Source organism: Oncorhynchus nerka, linkage group LG27, assembly GCF_034236695.1.
Source record: "Oncorhynchus nerka isolate Pitt River linkage group LG27, Oner_Uvic_2.0, whole genome shotgun sequence".
Lineage (NCBI taxonomy): Eukaryota > Metazoa > Chordata > Actinopteri > Salmoniformes > Salmonidae > Oncorhynchus > Oncorhynchus nerka.
The window spans coordinates 89504777-89525324 of record NC_088422.1 but is presented as its reverse complement, the minus strand read 5'-3'; the positions used below and the strand labels follow the sequence as shown (position 1 = coordinate 89525324).

Below are 20548 nucleotides of genomic sequence, written 5' to 3'. Positions count from 1 at the left end.
AGCATTAGTTGGCTAACAGGAAAGAAAGGGATAAGAACGTTGCCAGCCAGCATGGAAACGGAACATTTAGAACAAATGACTGGGTCGCATCCATAAATATAGAACAAAAAGACTGAACGACTCTGTGTCGCTTCTCTACTGTAGCAACCGAACTGATAGAACGAACGACAAGCCGGCTAGATTTGTGTCGGGACTATATCTTGTAGAAGGATGTAAAATAATACTAATGAACATATGTCAATCATTATTTGAATATGTTGGTAACACATTGTATAAAAGTGATGCCCTCGAAACCGGTGTTTGGAGGATTTAGTGCCACGGTCTGCCTGCCCTCGACTTCGTCTCAGGCCTAACAACAACCGTGCCAATATATCCTCCTAAAACCCTTGGCTCGTTATCACTTCATTCTGATGTTCTGAAGTGGTTGGACCTTTGTGCATGAACATGTGACGACTCTCTCTGCCTCATCAATTGTTCTATTGATGTCATGACATACTCGTCTGTGGGTTGCTAAGGTTACTGTCCTGGTTAGTGAAACACTCATCTTTCATTATTACAGGTCTTTAGATGTGGGGATGACATATGTACAATGTAAAGGAACAGGTAATGTAACTATAGAGACATCGTTAAGAAGAGATGACTGACAGTTTGAGATAGAACACTTTCACTCTTCAGTAACTCCAAAATAACAGCATGGTGATGAAACACATCAGAGAAACGTGGGATTTTCCCACTTTGAGAGAGGTGGGAGAGAGAGAAATAGAAAGAAAGAGGCTTTTATCAGTCTTAATATACAAATGTCAAAAAAGTTGAGTTTGAGAGTTTGTTTTGTCTCTAGTGTTATAGTATGTTCAGAAAAGAGAGTGCTGCAATTCCACCTCCCAGCCACTAGAGGGATTACACCTGGAACTCAAACATGTCTGTCTGCTTCTTGGCCAGCTTTGCCACCTCCTGGCGGATGGCCTGGACCAGGGCGGATGTGGAGAGACTGCTCAGGGGGACTCTGTCTCTGGGCTCCCCCACATCGGGCAGGCTCTGCTGGGACGCGGCGGTGGTCGGGGTGGGGGGTGGCTCCATGGCCTGGCCGTAGTGTAGGGGGAGTCTGGGGGAGCTGCCTTGAGGGTAGCGGGGATGAGGGAAGGCCTCCACGTACCCCGGGAGAGCCACCTGGAAGAGAGGGTAGGCCAGGTGTCACCAAAACTACCACACAGGGTTTGATACCCACTAACATGATAGGAAATACAGCTGATGCTTTGTTTTTATTTTTATTTTTCAAATACAAAAACATATTATCCTTAATGGATCAGTTTGCTGGGTGAACATTGTCTCTCTTCCACATGTATTACACATATATTCAAATGGCTGAAAACAAGGGAAAATATACACAAGCACACTTGGACTAAACTCACACGATAAAATAAATTAAGAAGTAAAAATTAAAAACGGAGATTAAAATATCTGTGACTTTTAAAAATGGACTTTCGATTGAAACCAAGCATTTGAACTCCACTTATGGGTTAGTTTAGAATGTGGACATGAGATGTGTCTGACTCTACACAAAACTAATCATTGAAATACCCAAAAGAAAAAAGAAAAGAGGTGTTCATTTAGGAAATGTGCTCAACTACCCCGGTATTTTGCTGTGTCCACTCAACGCCAGCCATACATTCAGTTCAGCAAATGGTTTCTAAATGACACTGGTTCAGGCAAAAACAGACAAAGAACATTCCATACAGAACAGAGGAGGAAAGGCCAGTGAGGAGACATGATCAATAACAGATCTGACAGAACCAGGCAGACAAACAGATCTGACAGAGGATAAAGGCCAAAGAACATTCACATAACAGATCTGACAGAAGAGGAAAGGCCAGTGAGGAGAGGGGAGGTCACAGAGGAGGAAAGGCCATGAGGAGAGGGGAGGTCAATAACAGATCTGACAGAGGAGGAAAGGCCAGTGAGGAGAGGGGAGGTCACATGGTCAATAACAGATCTGACAGAGGGGAAAGGCCAGTGAGGAGAGGGGAGGTCACATGGTCAATAACAGATCTGACAGAGGAGGAAAGGCCAGTGAGGAGAGGGGAGGTCACATGATCAATAACAGATCTGACAGAGGAGGAAAGGCCAGTGAGGGAGGGGAGGTCACAGGGGAGGTCACATGATCAATAACAGATCTGACAGAGGAGGAAAGGCCAGTGAGGAGAGGGGAGGTCACAATGGATCAAGAGGAGGAAAGGCCAGTGAGGAGAGGGGAGGTCACATGGTCAGATCTGATCAGAGGAGGAAAGGCCAGTGAGGAGAGGGGAGGTCACATGGTCAATAACAGATCTGACAGAGGAGGAAAGGCCAGTGAGGAGAGGGGAGGTCACATGATCAATAACAGATCTGACAGAGGAGGAAAGGCCAGTGAGGAGAGGGGAGGTCACATGGTCAATAACAGATCTGACAGAGGAGGAAAGGCCAGTGAGGAGAGGGGAGGTCACATGATCAATAACAGATCTGACAGAGGAGGAAAGGCCAGTGAGGAGAGGGGAGGTCACATGATCAATAACAGATCTGACAGAGGAGGAAAGGCCAGTGAGGAGAGGGGAGGTCACATGATCAATAACAGATCTGACAGAGGAGGAAAGGCCAGTCAATAACAGATCTGACAGAGGGGGAAAGGCCAGTGAGGAGAGGGGAGGTCACATGATCAATAACAGATCAGTGAGGAGAGGGGAGGAATAACAGAGACAGAGGGGGAAAGGCCAGTGAGGAGAGGGGAGGTCACATGGTCAATAACAGATGAGGAGAGGGGAGGTCACATGGTCAATGATCTGACAGAGGAGGAAAGGCCAGTGAGGAGAGGGGAGGTCACATGACAATAACAGATCTGACAGAGGAGGAAAGGCCAGTGAGGAGAGGGGAGGTCACATGGTCAATAACAGATCTGACAGAGGGGGAAAGGCCAGTGAGGAGAGGGGAGGTCACATGATCAATAACAGATCTGACAGAGGAGGAAAGGCCAGTGAGGAGAGGGGAGGTCACATGGTCAATAACAGATCTGACAGAGGAGGAAAGGCCAGTGAGGAGAGGGGAGGTCACATGATCAATAACAGATCTGACAGAGGAGGAAAGGCCAGTGAGGAGAGGGGAGGTCACATGATCAATAACAGATCTGACAGAGGAGGAAAGGCCAGTGAGGAGAGGGGAGGTCACATGGTCAATAACAGATCTGACAGAGGAGGAAAGGCCAGTGAGGAGAGGGGAGGTCACATGGTCAATAACAGATCTGACAGAGGGGAAAAGGCCAGTGAGGAGAGGGGAGGTCACATGATCAATAACAGATCTGACAGAGGAGGAAAGGCAGAGGGGGAAAGGCCAGGCCAGTGAGAGGAGAGGGGAGGTCACATGGTCAATAACAGATCTGACAGAGGAGGAAAGGCCAGTGAGGAGAGGCCAGTGAGGAGAGGGGAGGTCACATGATCAATAACAGATCTGACAGAGGAGGAAAGGCCAGTGAGGAGAGGGGACATGAATAACAGATCTGGAGGAAAGGCCAGTGAGGAGAGGGGAGGTCACATGGTCAATAACAGATCTGACAGAGGAGGAAAGGTCACATGCCAGTCTGAGGAGAGGGAGAGAGGGGAGGTCACATGATCAATAACAGATCTGACAGAGGAGGAAAGGCCAGTGAGGAGAGGGGAGGTCACATGGTCAATAACAGATCTGACAGAGGAGGAAAGGCCAGTGAGGAGAGGGGCCAGTGAGGAGAGGGGAGGTCACATGGTCAATAACAGATCTGACAGAGGAGGAAAGGCCAGTGAGGAGAGGGGAGGTCACATGGTCAATAACAGATCTGACAGAGGAGGAAAGGCCAGTGAGGAGAGGGGAGGTCACATGATCAATAACAGATCTGACAGAGGAGGAAAGGCCAGTGAGGAGAGGGGAGGTCACATGGTCACATGATCAACAGATCTGACAGAGGAGGAAAGGCCAGTGAAGGAGGGGAGGTCACATGATAACAGATCTGACAGAGGAGGAAAAGGCCAGTGAGGAGAGGGGAGGTCACATGATCAATAACAGATCTGACAGAGGAGGAAAGGCCAGTGAGGAGAGGGGAGGTCACATGATCAATAACAGATCTGACAGAGGAGGAAAGGCCAGTGAGGAGAGGGGAGGTCACATGATCAATAACAGATCTGACAGAGGAGGAAAGGCCAGTGAGGAGAGGGGAGGTCACATGATCAATAACAGATCTGACAGAGGAGGAAAGGCCAGTGAGGAGAGGGGAGGTCACATGGTCAATAACAGATCTGACAGAGGAGGAAAGGCCAGTCACATGGTCAATAACAGATCTGACAGAGGGGAAAGGCCAGTGAGGAGAGGGTCACATGGTCACATGGTCAATAACAGATCTGACAGAGGAGGAAAGGCCAGTGAGGAGAGGGGGTCACATGGATCACAGAGGAGGAAAGGCCAGTGAGTCATGATCAATAACAGATCTGACAGAGGGGGAAAGGCCAGTGAGGAGAGGGGAGGTCACATGATCAATAACAGATCTGACAGAGGGGGAAAGGCCAGTGAGGAGAGGGGAGGTCACATGATCAATAACAGATCTGACAGAGGAGGAAAGGCCAGTGAGGAGAGGGAGGTCACATGGTCAATAACAGATCTGACAGAGGAGGAAAGGCCAGTGAGGAGAGGGGAGGTCACATGGTCAATAACAGATCTGACAGAGGAGGAAAGGCCAGTGTCACATGAGATCTGAGAGGGGAGGAAGGTGAGGAGAGGGAGGTCACATGGTCAATAACAGATCTGACAGAGGAGGAAAGGCCAAGGAGGCCATGTGAGACAGAGGAGGAAAGGCCAGTGAGGAGAGGGGAGGTCACATGGTCAATAACAGATCTGACAGAGGAGGAAAGGCCAGTGAGGAGAGGGGAGGTCACATGATCAATAAGAGGAGGAAAGGCAGATCTGACAGATCTGGAGGAAAAGGCCAGTGAGGAGAGGGGAGGTCACATGATCAATAACAGATCTGACAGAGGAGGAAAGGCCAGTGAGGAGAGGGGAGGTCACATGGTCAATCAGATCTGAAGAGGGGGAAAGGCCAGAGGAGAGGGGAGGTCTGACAGAGACAGAGGGGAAAGGCCAGTGAGGAGAGGGGAGGTCACATGGTCAATAACAGATCTGACAGAGGGGGAAAGGCCAGTGAGGAGAGGGGAGGTCACATGATCAGATCTGAAGAGGGGGAAAGGCAGATCTGACAGAGGAGGAAAGGCCAGAGGAGAGGGGAGGTGAGGAGAGGGGAGGTGGTCAATAACAGATCTGACAGTCAATGGTCACAGATCTGACAGAGGGGAAAAGGCCAGTGAGGAGAGGGGAGGTCACATGGTCAATAACAGATCTGACAGAGGAGGAAAGGCCAGTGAGGAGAGGGGAGGTCACATGGTCAATAACAGATCTGACAGAGGGGAAAAGGCCAGTGAGGAGAGGGGAGGTCACATGGTCAATAACAGATCTGACAGAGGGGGAAATGGAACCCGTTTCATGTTTAACAGACAGAGAGAGACAGAGAGTATTGTACAATAGAAAATTAGGAACCACATTTTGCTTAGTGGTAGATGAGAAATGAGCCCACTGTCAATCCCTGATAAGGCTCTCTGCAGAGGCTGTCATGAAAATGTCTTCATATTCACTGATGAGTCACATCTTGATGTCTTACAAACATCCAGGAAAACACATTGAGCTCTGTAACTTTCCATTAGTTTACATAACAACTCTAAGACCTGGGGCAGGATTGGGCTTTCCCTTGTGTGTGGTGTGGTTGTGGCTCAAGGTAGAACATTAAGCACAGATTTAGGATCAGAATATTCCACCCCCATCCTAACTTTACCATAAGGTAACGTATCTGTTCCAGGGTCAGTGGTGTTAGCAATTTTTGTTACTCTTCAATAACACAAACCCCAAAGCAAATCAGGGGGAGGAAAATAGGTTTATTCAAAGAGGCCAAATCATAGATGTTATGCTGAGAGGTAGATGGTCATTCTCTCCTGTCCTCAGTGATTCTCTCCAGTGGTTCTCTCCCCAGAACAAAGGGGAGCATGTAGTTTTATAACCCAGCCCTAGCCTGTGGTTGACCAATTAGAATTCCTTGCAATAAAACTAGCCAATGGCCAAATAACAAGTATCCTATTTCAGAAGACATATTCCTCCCATGTCTCTGAACCATTGAGCAATAATTCCCTATTACAGTAAAAGCACTATTTCCCTTCATCATTATTACTCTATTGACTTCTGGTCCTTTTGACCTGTCATCCTCTGTCTCTGCGTTGTGTATTTATCTTTGACCTATTCTTACAGTGGGTAGCTACTTCTACCTACGCGGTGAGTGTGGAGAGTAGGGGGGGTTCTTACAGAGTCAGCCCACTGGGGGGGCACGTCCTCAGGCTCGGGGGGGTAGGACATCCAGGATGGGCTGTGGTAGGAGGACGGGGGCGTGGAGGCAAAGTACTCAGAGTAACCCGACCGCGAGGCTGGGATGGCGTACACCGCTGTGATGGGGTTTCCTGTGGGGGGGTTAGGAGGTCGTTATACAGGGGAAATACTACAATGACAACTGCCATGACTAGAAGAAGAATCAAGTTGTTCTACAATTGTGACAAACAACAAAGTTAACCTAAACCTAAATCCTAACCCAAACTCCTAACCCAAACTCCTAACCCAAACTCCTTAAACTCATTACCAAACTCATTACCCAAGCCCTAACTCCTAACCTAGACCCCCGCTAGGATAATAAAACAATAAAAAACAACAGACAAACAGGTTCTGACCTGAGTAGGTGAACACCGGCTGTTCTGCTGTGACTGAGGGGAGTGCTGCTCTGGAGAGGGGGACTGAGGGGAGTGCTGCTCTGGAGAGGGGGACTGAGGGGAGTGCTGCTCTGGAGAGGGGGACTGAGGGGAGTGCTGCTCTGGAGAGGGGGACTGAGGGGAGTGCTGCTCTGGAGAGGGGAACTGAGGGGAGTGCTGCTCTGGAGAGGGGGACTGAGGGGAGTGCTGCTCTGGAGACGGGGACTGAGGGGAGTGCTGCTCTGGAGAGGGGGACTGAGGGGAGTGCTGCTCTGGAGAGGGGGACTGAGGGGAGTGCTGCTCTAGAGAGAGAGACATAGGGGGCGCTGCTGTCATTATGCTGGGTCTGCATGTCCGTCATGTAGGTCCCAGACTCTGAGATCCTGGCCGTGGACCCCAGGTCAGGCGACGAGCTGAGTCAGAGAGAGAGATAATGCTCACATCGCAAAATCACATTCACATGCAACACATATTCTTCACCACAAGAGGACAGTGGTGCTCCATATAAGACCCACAGTAACACTGGATTCTCATTGCTATTCATGTCATCTTCCTCTGCACTGATTCTGCTTTCAAATGTGCAGTATACACGACTGAGATCAGTCTGGCCACACTGCATTTCCCTGGTGAATATTACCATGTGAATGTTGGGGAGTTCAGTGATTCATTTTTGGGTGAGAGTGAGGTGTTGCAGCTTTGATTCATTCGAGGAAAGAATAGTGTTATGGGGCTGTGTGTGTGTGTGTGTGTGTGTGTGTGTGTGTGTGTGTGTGTGTGTGTGTGTGTGTGTGTCCTGGCCGTACCGTCTTAGAGAGGTCCCTGGAGGGGGGCCGGTGCGAGGGGGAATAGGGGGTGGAGGAGAGGTCATAACCATGTCAGGAAGCTGGTTGAACCTAAAGGCCTAGAAGAAGACAAGTCAACACACACATGAATAATATACTGTGGGTTGATGTTTTCTGATAGGAGAAAGTGTCTACTTGTTAAGGTTTAGTCAACTAGAACCAGTACAGTAGTACATTTTGACCTAACATAACCATTCCCAGAGGTTGTATCCTTCCACCCACTCACAGGTTTGGGGAGGCTGCACTGATACATGTCTGCTCCGTACGCCGGCACCCACTGCAGCCCTCCTCCCCGGCCACGGCTCATGGTTCCCGGGGCACTGGTCACCACATCAGAGTAGGGCAGGGGTGGAGGTCCGGGGCTGTAGTGGCCGTGGTGGTAACCGTGGTGGGGGTGGGGATGATGGGAGTGGTGGTGGCGTCCGGCTGTGGAGGAGTGTCCCCCTGAGGCCAGGCTGAAGGCCTCCTCCAAGAGCAGGTGCATCTGTTGGCGTACCTCGTCGATGGACGGCTGGGAGCTCAACGTGGAGGTCTCTGAGTGACCTTTGACCCCTCTGGGGCAGACATAACCCCCCCGCGGGCCAATCAGACGATCCACGTTGGTCTCCTCAATCAGCTCCGGTTCAGTCTGAAACACAGAGAAAAAGAGGGGAATTTGTTACACACTCACACACACCCACACACACTGCCCAGGAGGTTGGTGGTACCTTAATCAGGGAGGACAGGCTTGTGGTAATGACTGGAGCAGAATCAGTGGAATGGTATCAAACACATGAAACACATGGCTCCATTGGCGCCGTTCCAGCCATCATTATGAGCCGTCCTCCCTCAGCAACCTCCACTGATACACTGTTCACACTTCATTTCCAATTAGTACTAGTAGAGCTAATACAGTTCAGACCTATCAGAGTATTGTGTCATTGTCTCCCAGACCTATCAGAGTAGAGTGTCATTGTCTCCCAGATCTATCAGAGTAGAGTGTCATTGCCTCCCAGACCTTTCAGAGTAGAGTGTCATTGCCTCCCAGACCTTTCAGAGTAGAGTGTCATTGTCGCCCAGACCTATCAGAGTAGAGTGTCATTGTCTCCCAGACCTATCAGAGTAGAGTGTCATTGCCTCCCCGACCTTTCAGAGTAGAGTGTCATTGTCTCCCAGACCTTTCAGAGTAGAGTGTCATTGTCTCCCAGACCTATCAGAGTAGAATGTCATTGCCTCCCAGACCTATCAGAGTAGAGAGTCATTGTCTCCCAGACCTATCAGAGTAGAGTGTCATTGCCTCCCAGACCTATCAGAGTAGAGTGTCATTGCCTCCCAGACCTATCAGAGTAGAGTGTCATTGCCTCCCAGACCTTTCAGTGTAGAGTGTCATTGCCTCCCAGACCTATCAGAGTAGAGTGACATTGTCTCCCAGACCTTTCAGAGTAGAGTGTCATTGTCTCCCAGACCTATCAGAGTAGTGTCATTGTCTCCCAGACCTTTCAGAGTAGAGAATCATTGTCTCCCAGACCTATCAGAGTACATTTAACATTTACATTTAAGTCATTTAGCAGACGCTCTTATCCAGAGCGACTTACAAATTGGTGCGTTCACCTTAAGACATCCAGTGGAACAGCCACTTTACAATAGTGCATCTAAATCTTTTAAGGGGGGGGGTGAGAAGGATTACTTTATCCTATCCTAGGTATTCCTGAAAGAGGTGGGGTTTCAGGTGTCTCCCTGGAAGGTGGTGATTGACTCCGCTGTCCTGGCGTCGTGAGGGAGTTTGTTCCACCATTGGGGGGCCAGAGCAGCGAACAGTTTTGACTGGGCTGCGCGGGAACTGTACTTCCTCAGTGGTAGGGAGGCGAGCAGGCCAGAGGTGGATGAACGCAGTGCCCTTGTTTGGGTGTAGGGCCTGATCAGAGCCTGGAGGTACTGAGGTGCCGTTCCCCTCACAGCTCCGTAGGGAAGCACCATGGTCTTGTAGCGGATGCGAGCTTCAACTGGAAGCCAGTGGAGAGAGCGGAGGAGCGGGGTGACGTGAGAGAACTTGGGAAGGTTGAACACCAGACGGGCTGCAGCGTTCTGGATGAGTTGTAGGGGTTTAATGGCACAGGCAGGGAGCCCAGCCAACAGCGAGTTGCAGTAATCCAGACGGGAGATGAGAGAGACTTGGTGTATAGCGAGAATAGGAGAGGGCCTAGAACAGAGCCCTGGGGGACGCCAGTGGTGAGAGCGCGTGGTGAGGAGACAGATTCTCGCCACGCCACCTGGTAGGAGCGACCTGTCAGGTAGGACGCAATCCAAGCGTGGGCCGCGCCGGAGATGCCCAACTCGGAGAGGGTGGAGAGGAGGATCTGATGGTTCACAGTATCGAAGGCAGCCGATAGGTCTAGAAGGATGAGAGCAGAGGAGAGAGAGTTAGCTTTAGCAGTGCGGAGGGCCTCCGTGATACAGAGAAGAGCAGTCTCAGTTGAATGACTAGTCTTGAAACCTGACTGATTTGGATCAAGAAGGTCATTCTGAGAGAGATAGCGGGAGAGCTGGCCAAGGACGGCACGTTCAAGAGTTTTGGAGAGAAAAGAAAGAAGGGATACTGGTCTGTAGTTGTTGACATCGGAGGGATCGAGTGTAGGTTTTTTCAGAAGGGGTGCAACTCTCGCTCTCTTGAAGACAGAAGGGACGTAGCCAGCGGTCAGGGATGAGTTGATGAGCGAGGTGAGGTAAGGGAGAAGGTCTCCGGAAATGGTCTGGAGAAGAGAGGAGGGAATAGGGTCAAGCGGGCAGGTTGTTGGGCGGCCGGCCGTCACAAGACGCGAGATTTCATCTGGCGTAGAGTAGAGTGTCATTGTCTCCCAGACCTATCAGAGTAGTGACATTGTCTCCCAGACCTTTCAGAGTAGAGTGTCATTGTCTCCCAGACCTATCAGAGTAGTGTCATTGTCTCCCAGACCTATCAGAGTAGAGAATCATTGTCTCCCAGACCTATCAGAGTAGTGTCATTGTCTCCCAGACCTTTCAGAGTAGAGTGTCATTGTCTCCCAGACCTATCAGAGTAGAGTATCATTGTCTCCCAGACCTATCAGAGTAGAGAGTCATTTTAGTGCTCTCTGAGGCTCAAACGAAAACTCTTCATTTACTTTATTAGCACCCTGCAAACTGGTGATGCTGCCCCGGTTTAGGGAGCCATGTCCTTTACACAGAAACACACCACAACCCCAAAGACACTCGTGCCAAGTACTTTCTCTTTACAGCACTGAAGGACTATCCCACAATGCATTGGAACCCCCCATTTCATGATTTACGAGCACAGTGCTACAACGGCAAATGAACAGTCCCCTGATAGCTGGGTGGAATGCCACTGACTCAACCAGAGATGGTCATGAGAAATGTTCAAGTGGCTTTAACGATTCAGGAAGCTGTACTAGTGACTCATCCTGGCTGTGCGTTGTTGTTGACAAGATGCTGACTAAATTAGCCAGAGCTGCTTGATGGTACACTGTAGTCCTGTAATATCTCACATGAATAGGTGTTCAGTATTCCTCCAGTGGAACTGCTCTCTCTCTGGTTGGTCTCTGCATGGTAGAGTGCTACCGGGACAGTTTTGTACGGAGTGTGAGTTGTGTTTCTGTTTATCTCTCCTCCTTCCCTCTCCTTGTCCCGCCCCCCGTAGATTCATTGTGGCGATAAACAATCCGGCAAATCACTGTAGAAGTAATTAAGCACTGCGGTAAACTACTGGAGGTCTGTGTGTTAGCCTACTGTTATATCTCTCACTCACTCACTCACTCACTCACTCACTCACTCACTCACTCACTCACTCACTCACTCACTCACTCACTCACTCACTCACTCACTCACTCACTCACTCACTCACTCACTCTCTCTCTCTCTCTCTCTCTCTCTCTCTCTCTCTCTCTCTCACTCTCTCACTCTCTCACTCTCTCTCACTCCCTTTTCTCACCCACACTCTGTGCTCGCTCTGCTCTCTCTATATCCACCTCTCCCTCCTTGCTTTCTCCCTCCAGCCTCTCTCTTCCTCCATCCCACTCTCTCTCAGGGTGATAAATGAGTTGGATCTGAGGGTGCCCTACTTCCTGTGCGATTGGAAGGCAGCAGCCACAGGAGACCTGGCGCAGCCGCCTCATAAATCAGTTCCCGAGCAACACGGACAGGCGGAGACGTGGATCCGCAGTGATATGGCCCGCAGAGCAAGCGTTCCCACTGTTCCGCAGTGATATGGCCCGCAGAGCAAGCGTTCCCACTGTTCCGCAATGATATGGCCCGCAGAGCAAGCGTTCCCACTGTTCCGCAGTGATATGGCCCGCAGAGCAAGCGTTCCCACTGTTCCGCAGTGATATGGCCCGCAGAGCAAGCGTTCCCACTGTTCCGCAGTGATATGGCCTGCAGAGCAAGCGTTCCCACTGTTCCGCAGTGATATGGCCCGCAGAGCAAGCGTTCCCACTGTTCCGCAGTGATATGGCCCGCAGAGCAAGCGTTCCCACTGTTCCGCAGTGATATGGCCCGCAGAGCAAGCATTCCCACTGTTCCGCAGTGATATGGCCCGCAGAGCAAGCGTTCCCACTGTTCCGCAGTGATATGGCCCGCAGAGCAAGCGTTCCCACTGTTCCGCAGTGATATGGCCCGCAGAGCAAGCGCTCCCACTGTTCCGCAGTGATATGGCCCGCAGAGCAAGCGTTCCCACTGTTCCGCAGTGATATGGCCTGCAGGAAGACAGGGAGCAGAACAGTGGAGGGAGGAGGTGGAGGAAGACAGGGAGCAGAACAGTGGAGGGAGGACATAGAGGAAGACAGGGAGCAGAACAGTGGAGGGAGGAGGTGGAGGAAGACAGGGAGCAGAACAGTGGAGGGAGGAGGTGGAGGAAGACAGGGAGCAGAACAGTGGAGGGAGGAGGTAGAGGAAGACAGGGAGCAGAACAGTGGAGGGAGGAGGTGGAGGAAGACAGGGAGCAGAACAGTGGAGGGAGGAGGTGGAGGAAGACAGGGAGCAGGACAGTGGAGGGAGGACATAGAGGAAGACAGGGAGCAGAACAGTGGAGGGATGAGGTGGAGGAAGACAGGGAGCAGAACAGTGGAGGGAGGAGGTGGAGGAAGACAGGGAGCAGAACAGTGGAGGGAGGAGATGGAGGAAGACAGGGAACAGAACAGTGGAGGAAGGAGGTGGAGGAAGACAGGGAACAGAACAGTGGAGGGAGGAGGTGGAGGAAGACAGGGAGCAGAACAGTGGAGGGAGGTGGGGGAAGACAGGGAACAGAACAGTGGAGGGAGGACATAGAGGATGACAAGGAGCAGAACAGTGGAGGGAGGAGGTGGAGGAAGACAGGGGGCAGAACAGTGGAGGGAGGAGGTGAAGGAAGACAGGGGGCAGAACAGTGGAGGCAGGAGGTGGAGGAAGACAGGGGGCAGAACAGTGGAGGCAGGAGGTGGAGGAAGACAGGGGGCAGAACAGTGGAGGGAGGAGGTGGAGGAAGACAGGGAGCAGAACAGTGGAGGCAGGAGGTGGAGGAAGGCAGGGGGCAGAACAGTGGAGGCAGGAGGTGGAGGAAGACAGGGGGCAGAACAGTGGAGGGAGGAGGTGGAGGAAGACAGGGAGCAGAACAGTGGAGGGAGGAGGTGGAGGAAGACAGGCAGCAGAACAGTGGAGGGAGGAGGTGGAGGAAGACAGGGAGCAGAACAGTGGAGGGAGGAGGAAGACAGGGAGCAGAACAGTGGAGGGAGGACATAGAGGAAGACAGGGAGCAGAACAGTGGAGGGAGGACATAGAGGAAGACAGAGAGCAGAACAGTGGATGGAGGAGGTGGAGGAAGACAGGGAACAGAACAGTGGAGGGAGGAGGTGGAGGAAGACAGGGAGCAGAACAGTGGAGGGAGGAGGTGGAGGAAGACAGGGAGCAGAACAGTGGAGGGAGGAGGGAGGAAGACAGGGAACAGAACAGTGGAGGGAAGACAGGGAGCAGAACAATGGAGGGAGGAGGTGGAGGAAGACAGGGAGCAGAACAGTGGAGGGAGGACATAGAGGAAGACAGGGAGCAGAACAGTGGATGGAGGAGGTGAAGGAAGACAGGGAGCAGAACAGTGGAGGGAGGAGGTGGAGGAAGACAGGGAGTAGAACAGTAGTGGAGGGAGGAGGTGGAGGAAGACAGGGAGCAGAACAATGGAGGGAGGAGGTGGAGGAAGACAGGGAGCAGAACAGTGGAGGGAGGAGGAAGACAGGGAGCAGAACAGTGGAGGGAGGACATAGAGGAAGACAGGGAGCAGAACAGTGGAGGGAGGAGGTGGAGGAAGACAGGGAGCAGAACAGTGGATGGAGGAGGTGAAGGAAGACAGGGAGCAGAACAGTGGAGGGAGGAGGTGGAGGAAGACAGGGAGTAGAACAGTAGCGGAGGGAGGAGGTGGAGGAAGACAGGGAGCAGAACAATGGAGGGAGGAGGTGGAGGAAGACAGGGAGCAGAACAGTGGAGGGAGGAGGTGGAGGACGACAGGGAGTAGAACAGTAGTGGAGGGAGGAGGTGGAGGAAGACAGGGAGCAGAACAATGGAGGGAGGAGGTGGAGGAAGACAGGGAGCAGAACAGTGGAGGGAGGAGGTGGAGGAAGACAGGGAGCAGAACAGTGGAGGGAGGACTAGAGGAAGAGAAGTATGAAGACAGGTTGCTTGGGAGGAAATGATGCTTCTCTATGTAGAGGATATTGACAATAGACTCAAAGAGTTGTTACTGTCTGTGGTAAATGTGATACATATTCTATTAGATGTAATATGTGGTTATTGTTAAAACCAATGTCTGAGATGATTAGATAAAGTAAAGGAGAGAAAGACACTATGCTGTTCTGTTTGTAAAGTAGGAGCTTACTGTAAAACTACCTCGTTCTCTTTGTTTGTAAATGAAAGTTTAAAGGTTATAAGATATTAACTTCTTCGAGATAGGGGGCGCTCTTTTAATTTTTGGATAAAAAACGTTCCCGTTTTAAACAAGATATTTTGTCACGAAAAGATGCTCGACTATGCATGTAATTGACAGCTTTGGAAAGAAAACACTCTGACGTTTCCAAAACTGCAAAGATCTTATCTGTGAGTGCTCCAGAACTAATGCTACAGGCGAAACCAAGATGAAGTTTCATACAGGAAATGCCCCAGATTCTGAAGGCGCTGTGTTCCAATGTCTCCTTATATGGCTGTGAATGCGCCAGGAATGAGCCTGCCCTTTCTGTCGTTTCCCCAAGGTGTCTGCAGCATTGTGACGTATTTGTAGGCATATCATTGGAAGATTGACCATAAGAGACTACATTTACCAGGTGTCCGCCCGGTGTCCTGTGTCGAAATTATTGCGTAATCTCTAGGTCCATGCGCGTTCCATTTCTTCAGATGAGAAAGTCAACTGCCACGAACGATTTATCATCGATAGATATGTGAAAAACACCTTGAGGATTGATTCTAAACATCGTTTGCCATGTTTCTGTTGATATTATGGAGTTAATTTGGAAAAAGTTTGCGTTTTAATGACTTAATTTTCGTTTTTTTTCTTACCCAAACGTGATGAAGAAAACGATTTGAGCGATTTGTCAACACAAATAATATTTTTGTAAAAACTGGACATTTGCTATCTAACTGAGAGTCTCCTCATTGAAAACATCTGAAGTTCTTCAAAGGTAAATGATTTTATTTGAATGCTTTTCTTATTTTTGTGAAAATGTTGCCTGCTGAATGCCAGGCATAATCCTATGCTAGGCTATCAATACTGTTACACAAATGCTTGTTTAGCTATGGTTCAAAAGCATATTTTGAAAATCTGAGATGACAGTGTTGTTAACAAAAGGCTAAGCTTGAGAGCAAATAGATTTATTTCATTTCATTTGCGATTTTCATGAATAGTTAACGTTGCGTTATGCTAATGAGCTTGCGGATAGATTTACACAATCCTGGATACAGGTTTTTTTCGTAGCTAAACGTGACGCAGAAAACGGAGCGATTTGTCCTAAACAAATAATCTTTCAGGAAAAACTGAACATTTGCTATCTAACTGAGAGTCTCCTCATTGAAAACATCCGAAGTTCTTCAAAGGTAAATTATTTTATTTGAATGCCTTTCTGGTTTTTGTAAAAATGTTGCCTGCTGAATGCTAACGCTAAATGCTACGCTAAATGCTACGCTAGCTATCAATACTGTTACACAAATGCTTGTTTTGCTATGGTTGAGAAGCATATTTTGAAAATCTGAGACGACAGTGTTGTTAACAAAAGGCTAAGCTTGAGAGCTAGCATATTGATTTCATTTCATTTGCGATTTTCATGAATAGTTAACGTTGCGTTATGGCAATGGGCTTGAGGCTGTAGTCACGATCCCGGATCCGGGATGGCTCGACGCAAGAAGTTAACAGTGTTGTGAGTGTCTTAGAGATAATTGTGGTGTTTGTTAAGTAGTGATCTGAAACATGACTTCAGGGAGCTGCTCTTTAGCCTCTTGATATTCTAACTGCATCTGTCCAGCATCATCTACGCAGCAACAGTATCACACCACAGGAGAGGCGAGGAGAGGAGAGGAGAGGAGGGGAGGGGAGGGGCGAGGCGAGGAAGGGAGGGGAGGGGGAGGGGAGGGGAGGGGAGGGAGAGGAGAGGAGAGGAGAGGAACATGTCTGAAAGGTATCATAAACCACAACTATAAAGAACACCTTATGAATCTACCACTATCAACCATTAAGCAACTCCTTCACTGCAGTCTGATGTGCTTAACTTCAACCACACCTGTATGTGGACAGTACAGTTCCTATCTGAGACTTTGACCCCTGGAGAGCTCTATTAGGGGTGCATTCAGGATTGCAATATGTTGTGATGTTGAATGGAACTCACCTCTACACCTTAAGACAACTGCCTTGACTGCAACAGTACCCTGCCAGAGGTACTACAAACAGACAGTTCACTACCCAGTGATGTGTCTGTTGTGAAACATGCAGCACCATACAACACATTTGGAGCGTGCAGGTACATATGTTTGTTTGTTTGCAACAGGAAGCTGTTGTCTCCAGTCACCTGGGGATGTTAGCTGTGTTTGGATAGTAAATGACCTGTAAAATGAGTGGTTTTAACGACTGTGGACATGTAAGCTACAGAGACAGTGTCAGTGTCAGGTGTCAGTGTCAGGAAAAAGGATTTGCCCCCTTTTACATTTTCTCTATTTTTGCATATTTTTGATACTGAATGTTGTCAGATCTTCAACCAAAACCTAATATTAGATAAAGGGAACCTGAGTTTACAAATAACAAAATAAACATAGCTGCATGCAGGACTGCTTTAACTCAGCAACATTTGTGGGTTTCAAGTCCAAGAGAAAATTAGAAAGGGGCAAAACTTTTTCACAACGCTGTATCTGGCACAGTCCTGGGCTCAAATACTATTTGAAATAATTGCACATACTTTAGCTGGCTGGCACAATGGAATCAATAACATTGTTTCAAATCCAATCCATCTGCCATTCCAACCTCGCCCATCTGCCACTCTAAACCCTGCACATCTGCCACTCCAAACCCCACCCATCTGCCCCTCCAAACCCCTCCCTTCTGCCCCTCCAAACCCCTCCCATCTGCCCCTCCAAACCCCGCACATCTGCCCCTCCAAACCCCTCCCATCTGCCCCTCCAAACCCCTCCCATCTGCCCCTCCAAACCCCTCCCATCTGCCCCTCCAAACCCCGCACATCTGCCTCTCCAAACCCCACCCATCTGCCCCTCCAAACCCCACCCATCTGCCCCTCCAAACCCCTCCCATCTGTCCCTCCAAACCCCACCCATCTGCCCCTCCAAACCCCTCCCATCTGCCCCTCCAAACCCCTCCCATCTGCCCCTCCAAACCCCACCCATCTGCCCCTCCAAACCCCACCCATCTGCCCCTCCAAACCCCTCCCATCTGCCACTCCAAACCCCGCACATCTCCCACTCCAAACCCCGCACATCTCCCACTCCAAACCCCGCACATCTGCCACTCCAAACCCCTCCCATCTGCCACTCCAAACCCCGCACATCTCCCACTCCAAACCCCGCACATCTGCCACTCCAAACCCCGCACATCTCCCACTCCAAACCCCACCCATCTGCCACTCCAAACCCGGCACATCTGCCACTCCTTACCCCACCGATCTGCCATTCCAACCCCTCCCATCTGCCACTCCAAACCCCTCCCATCTGCCATTCCAAACCCTGCCCATCTGCCATTCCAAACCTCACCCATCTGCCATTCCAACCCCACCCATCTGCCATTCCAACCCCACCCATCTGCCACTCCAAACCCTACACATCTGCCATTCCAACCCCGCCCATATGCCACTAAAAACCCCACCCTTCTGCAATTCATTACCTCACTGATCTGCCATTCCAAACTCCTCCCATCTGCCATTCCAAACCCCACCCATCTGCCACTCCAAACCCATCATGCTAGAGCAAATGCTCAAAGTAACTGAAAGATTTGAAATAGTGTTTGAACCCCAGTCTGCTTCTGAGACCCAGAACACCAGTTCAGATAGGGCCAGTGGGAAAGGACAGGGTCAGGAACAGGGCAAGGACCAGGGTCAGGACCAGGGTCAGGACCAGGATAAGGACCAGGCTCAGGACCAGGGTAAGGACCAGGGTCAGGACCAGGGTCAGGACCAGGGTCAGAACCAGGGTCAGGGGAGTGGGACTCACGTCATAGCCGCTGTTCCTGATGCCTCTCCTGGGTCTCTCCCTCATAACCAGCAGGTCCATCTCTGTTCCTCCGGTACTCGGGCTGTTCAGGCTCTGCCTGCTCCGATAGGTCCGCTGCCTCACCTGAGAGTGTCTGCCAATCACAGAGTGTTACAGAGCTCGAATCAATCAGCCAATAAGAAGAGGAATGTGTTAATCAAATGAGTGCAACAAACCGCCTTAGACAATACAGTTAACTAGGAGAAACTCCTGGTTTCATTATCATCGTCGTGGTCATCGTCTTCTTCGTCATCAACCTCACCATCATCAGCAGCAACAATGTCATCATGAATCAACATTCTATTATATTCTATAGGCCTTTCCAGCCACACTACCGTTCAACAGTCTGGGGTCACTTAGAAATGTCCTTGTTTTTGAAAGAAAAGCACATTTTTTGGTCCATTAAAATAACATCAAATTGATCAGAAATACAGTGTAGACATGGTTAATGTTGTAAATGACTATTACGGCAGATTTTTTATCAAATATCTACATAATATCTACATAGGCCCATTATCAGCAACCATCACTCCTGTGTTCCAATGGCACATTGTGTTAGCTAATCCAAGTTTATCATTTTAAAAGGCTAATTAATCATTAGAAACCCCTTTTGCAATTATGTTTCTTCTGAAACTCGTCAGTCTATTCTTGTTCTGAAAAATGAAGGCTATTCCATGCGAGAAATTGCCAAGAAACTGAAGGTCTCATACAACGCTGTGTACTACTCCCTTCACAGAACAGTGCAAACTGGCTCTAACCAGAATAGAAAGAGGAGTGGGAGGCCCCGGTGCACAACTGAGCAAGAGGACACGTTCATTAGAGTGTCTAGTTTGAGAAACAGACGCCTCACACGTCCTCAACTGTCAGCTTCATTAAATAGTACCCACAAAACACCAGTCTCAACGTCAACAGTGAAGAGGCGACTCTGGGATGCTGACCTTCTAGGCAGAGTTGCAAAGGAAAAAAACATATCTCAGACTGGCCAATAAAAATAAAAGATTAAGATGGTCAAAAGAACACAGACACTGGACAGAGGAATATTGGAAAAAAGTGTTATGGACAGACAAATCTAAGTTTGAGGTGTTCAGATCACAAAGAAGAATATTCGAGAGACGTAGAAAAAATGAAAGGATGCTGGAGGCAATGTGATGGTCTGGGGGTGTTTTGGTGCTGATAAAGTGGGAGATCTGTTCAGGGTAAAAGGGATCTTGAAGAAGGAATGGTATCATTCCATTTTGCAACTCCATGCCATACCCTGTGGACAGCGCTTAATTGGAGCCAACAACAGGACAATGACCTAAAGCACAGGTCCATACTATGCAAGAACTATTTAGTGAAGAAGCCCTTGTCAACATCTTGACTATATTTCCTATTCCTTTTTGCAACTAATTTCATGTACTGTATGTTTTCATGGAAAACAAGGACATTTCTAAGTGACCCCATCTTTTGAACGGTAATGTAAGTCTGAATATAATATCTGAACATAATATCTCCTCTGCCAGATTGATTTGACATAATTGTGTGTTTTTCAATCACTTATCCCTGCCAGCCAATGCTGAAACTCCTAAAACGGCATCATACTGAGGACGTCTTAGAGAGGAGGTAATATGTATGATAATATTGATACATATTTTTCATTCTGTTGAACAAGATGCAGTGATGCAGATCAGTGAACATGCTCTGGGAGTGCTATCTCATCACTCATCACAGTGCTATCAGCAGGCTGAGCATGACTGGAGAGTCTGTCAAACATGTCTCTATGGGAAACTTCACCAGAACCAAAGATGATAGAGACAGAAGAGAGCAGACAGAAGAGAGCAGACAGAAGAGAGGAGACAGAAGAGAGCAGACAGAAGAGAGGAGACAAGAGAGAGGAGACAGGAGAGATGAGACAAGAGAGAGGAGACAGGAGGAGAACACAGGAGACAGGAGAGAGGAAACAGGAGAGAGGAGACAGGACACAGGAGAGAGGAGACAGGACACAGGAGAGAGGAGACAGGAGAGAGGACACAGGGGGCGGAGAGAGGACACAGGAGAGAGGAGACAGGACACAGGAGAGAGGAGACAGGAGAGAGGAGACAGGACATAGGAGAGAGGAGACAGGACACAGGAGAGAGGAGACAGGACACAGGAGAGAGGAGACAGGACGAGGTGGGCAACAAGCAGTGAAAATGA

The 20548-nt window shown here is 49.5% G+C and overlaps 1 protein-coding gene across 1 annotated transcript in view; it reads right to left on the bottom strand.

Moving 5' to 3' along the window:
* Positions 1-348: 348 nt before the first annotated feature.
* LOC115122456 (UPF0606 protein KIAA1549L-like) overlaps positions 349-20548 on the bottom strand; it is a 158887-nt gene continuing 138687 nt past the window's right edge. The window contains 6 exon segments of the mRNA XM_065011180.1: positions 349-1167; positions 6394-6545; positions 6810-7240; positions 7631-7728; positions 7896-8297; positions 18335-18467. Of these exon segments, the coding sequence (XP_064867252.1) occupies positions 898-1167; positions 6394-6545; positions 6810-7240; positions 7631-7728; positions 7896-8297; positions 18335-18467 (1486 nt within the window). The 3' untranslated portion in view covers positions 349-897.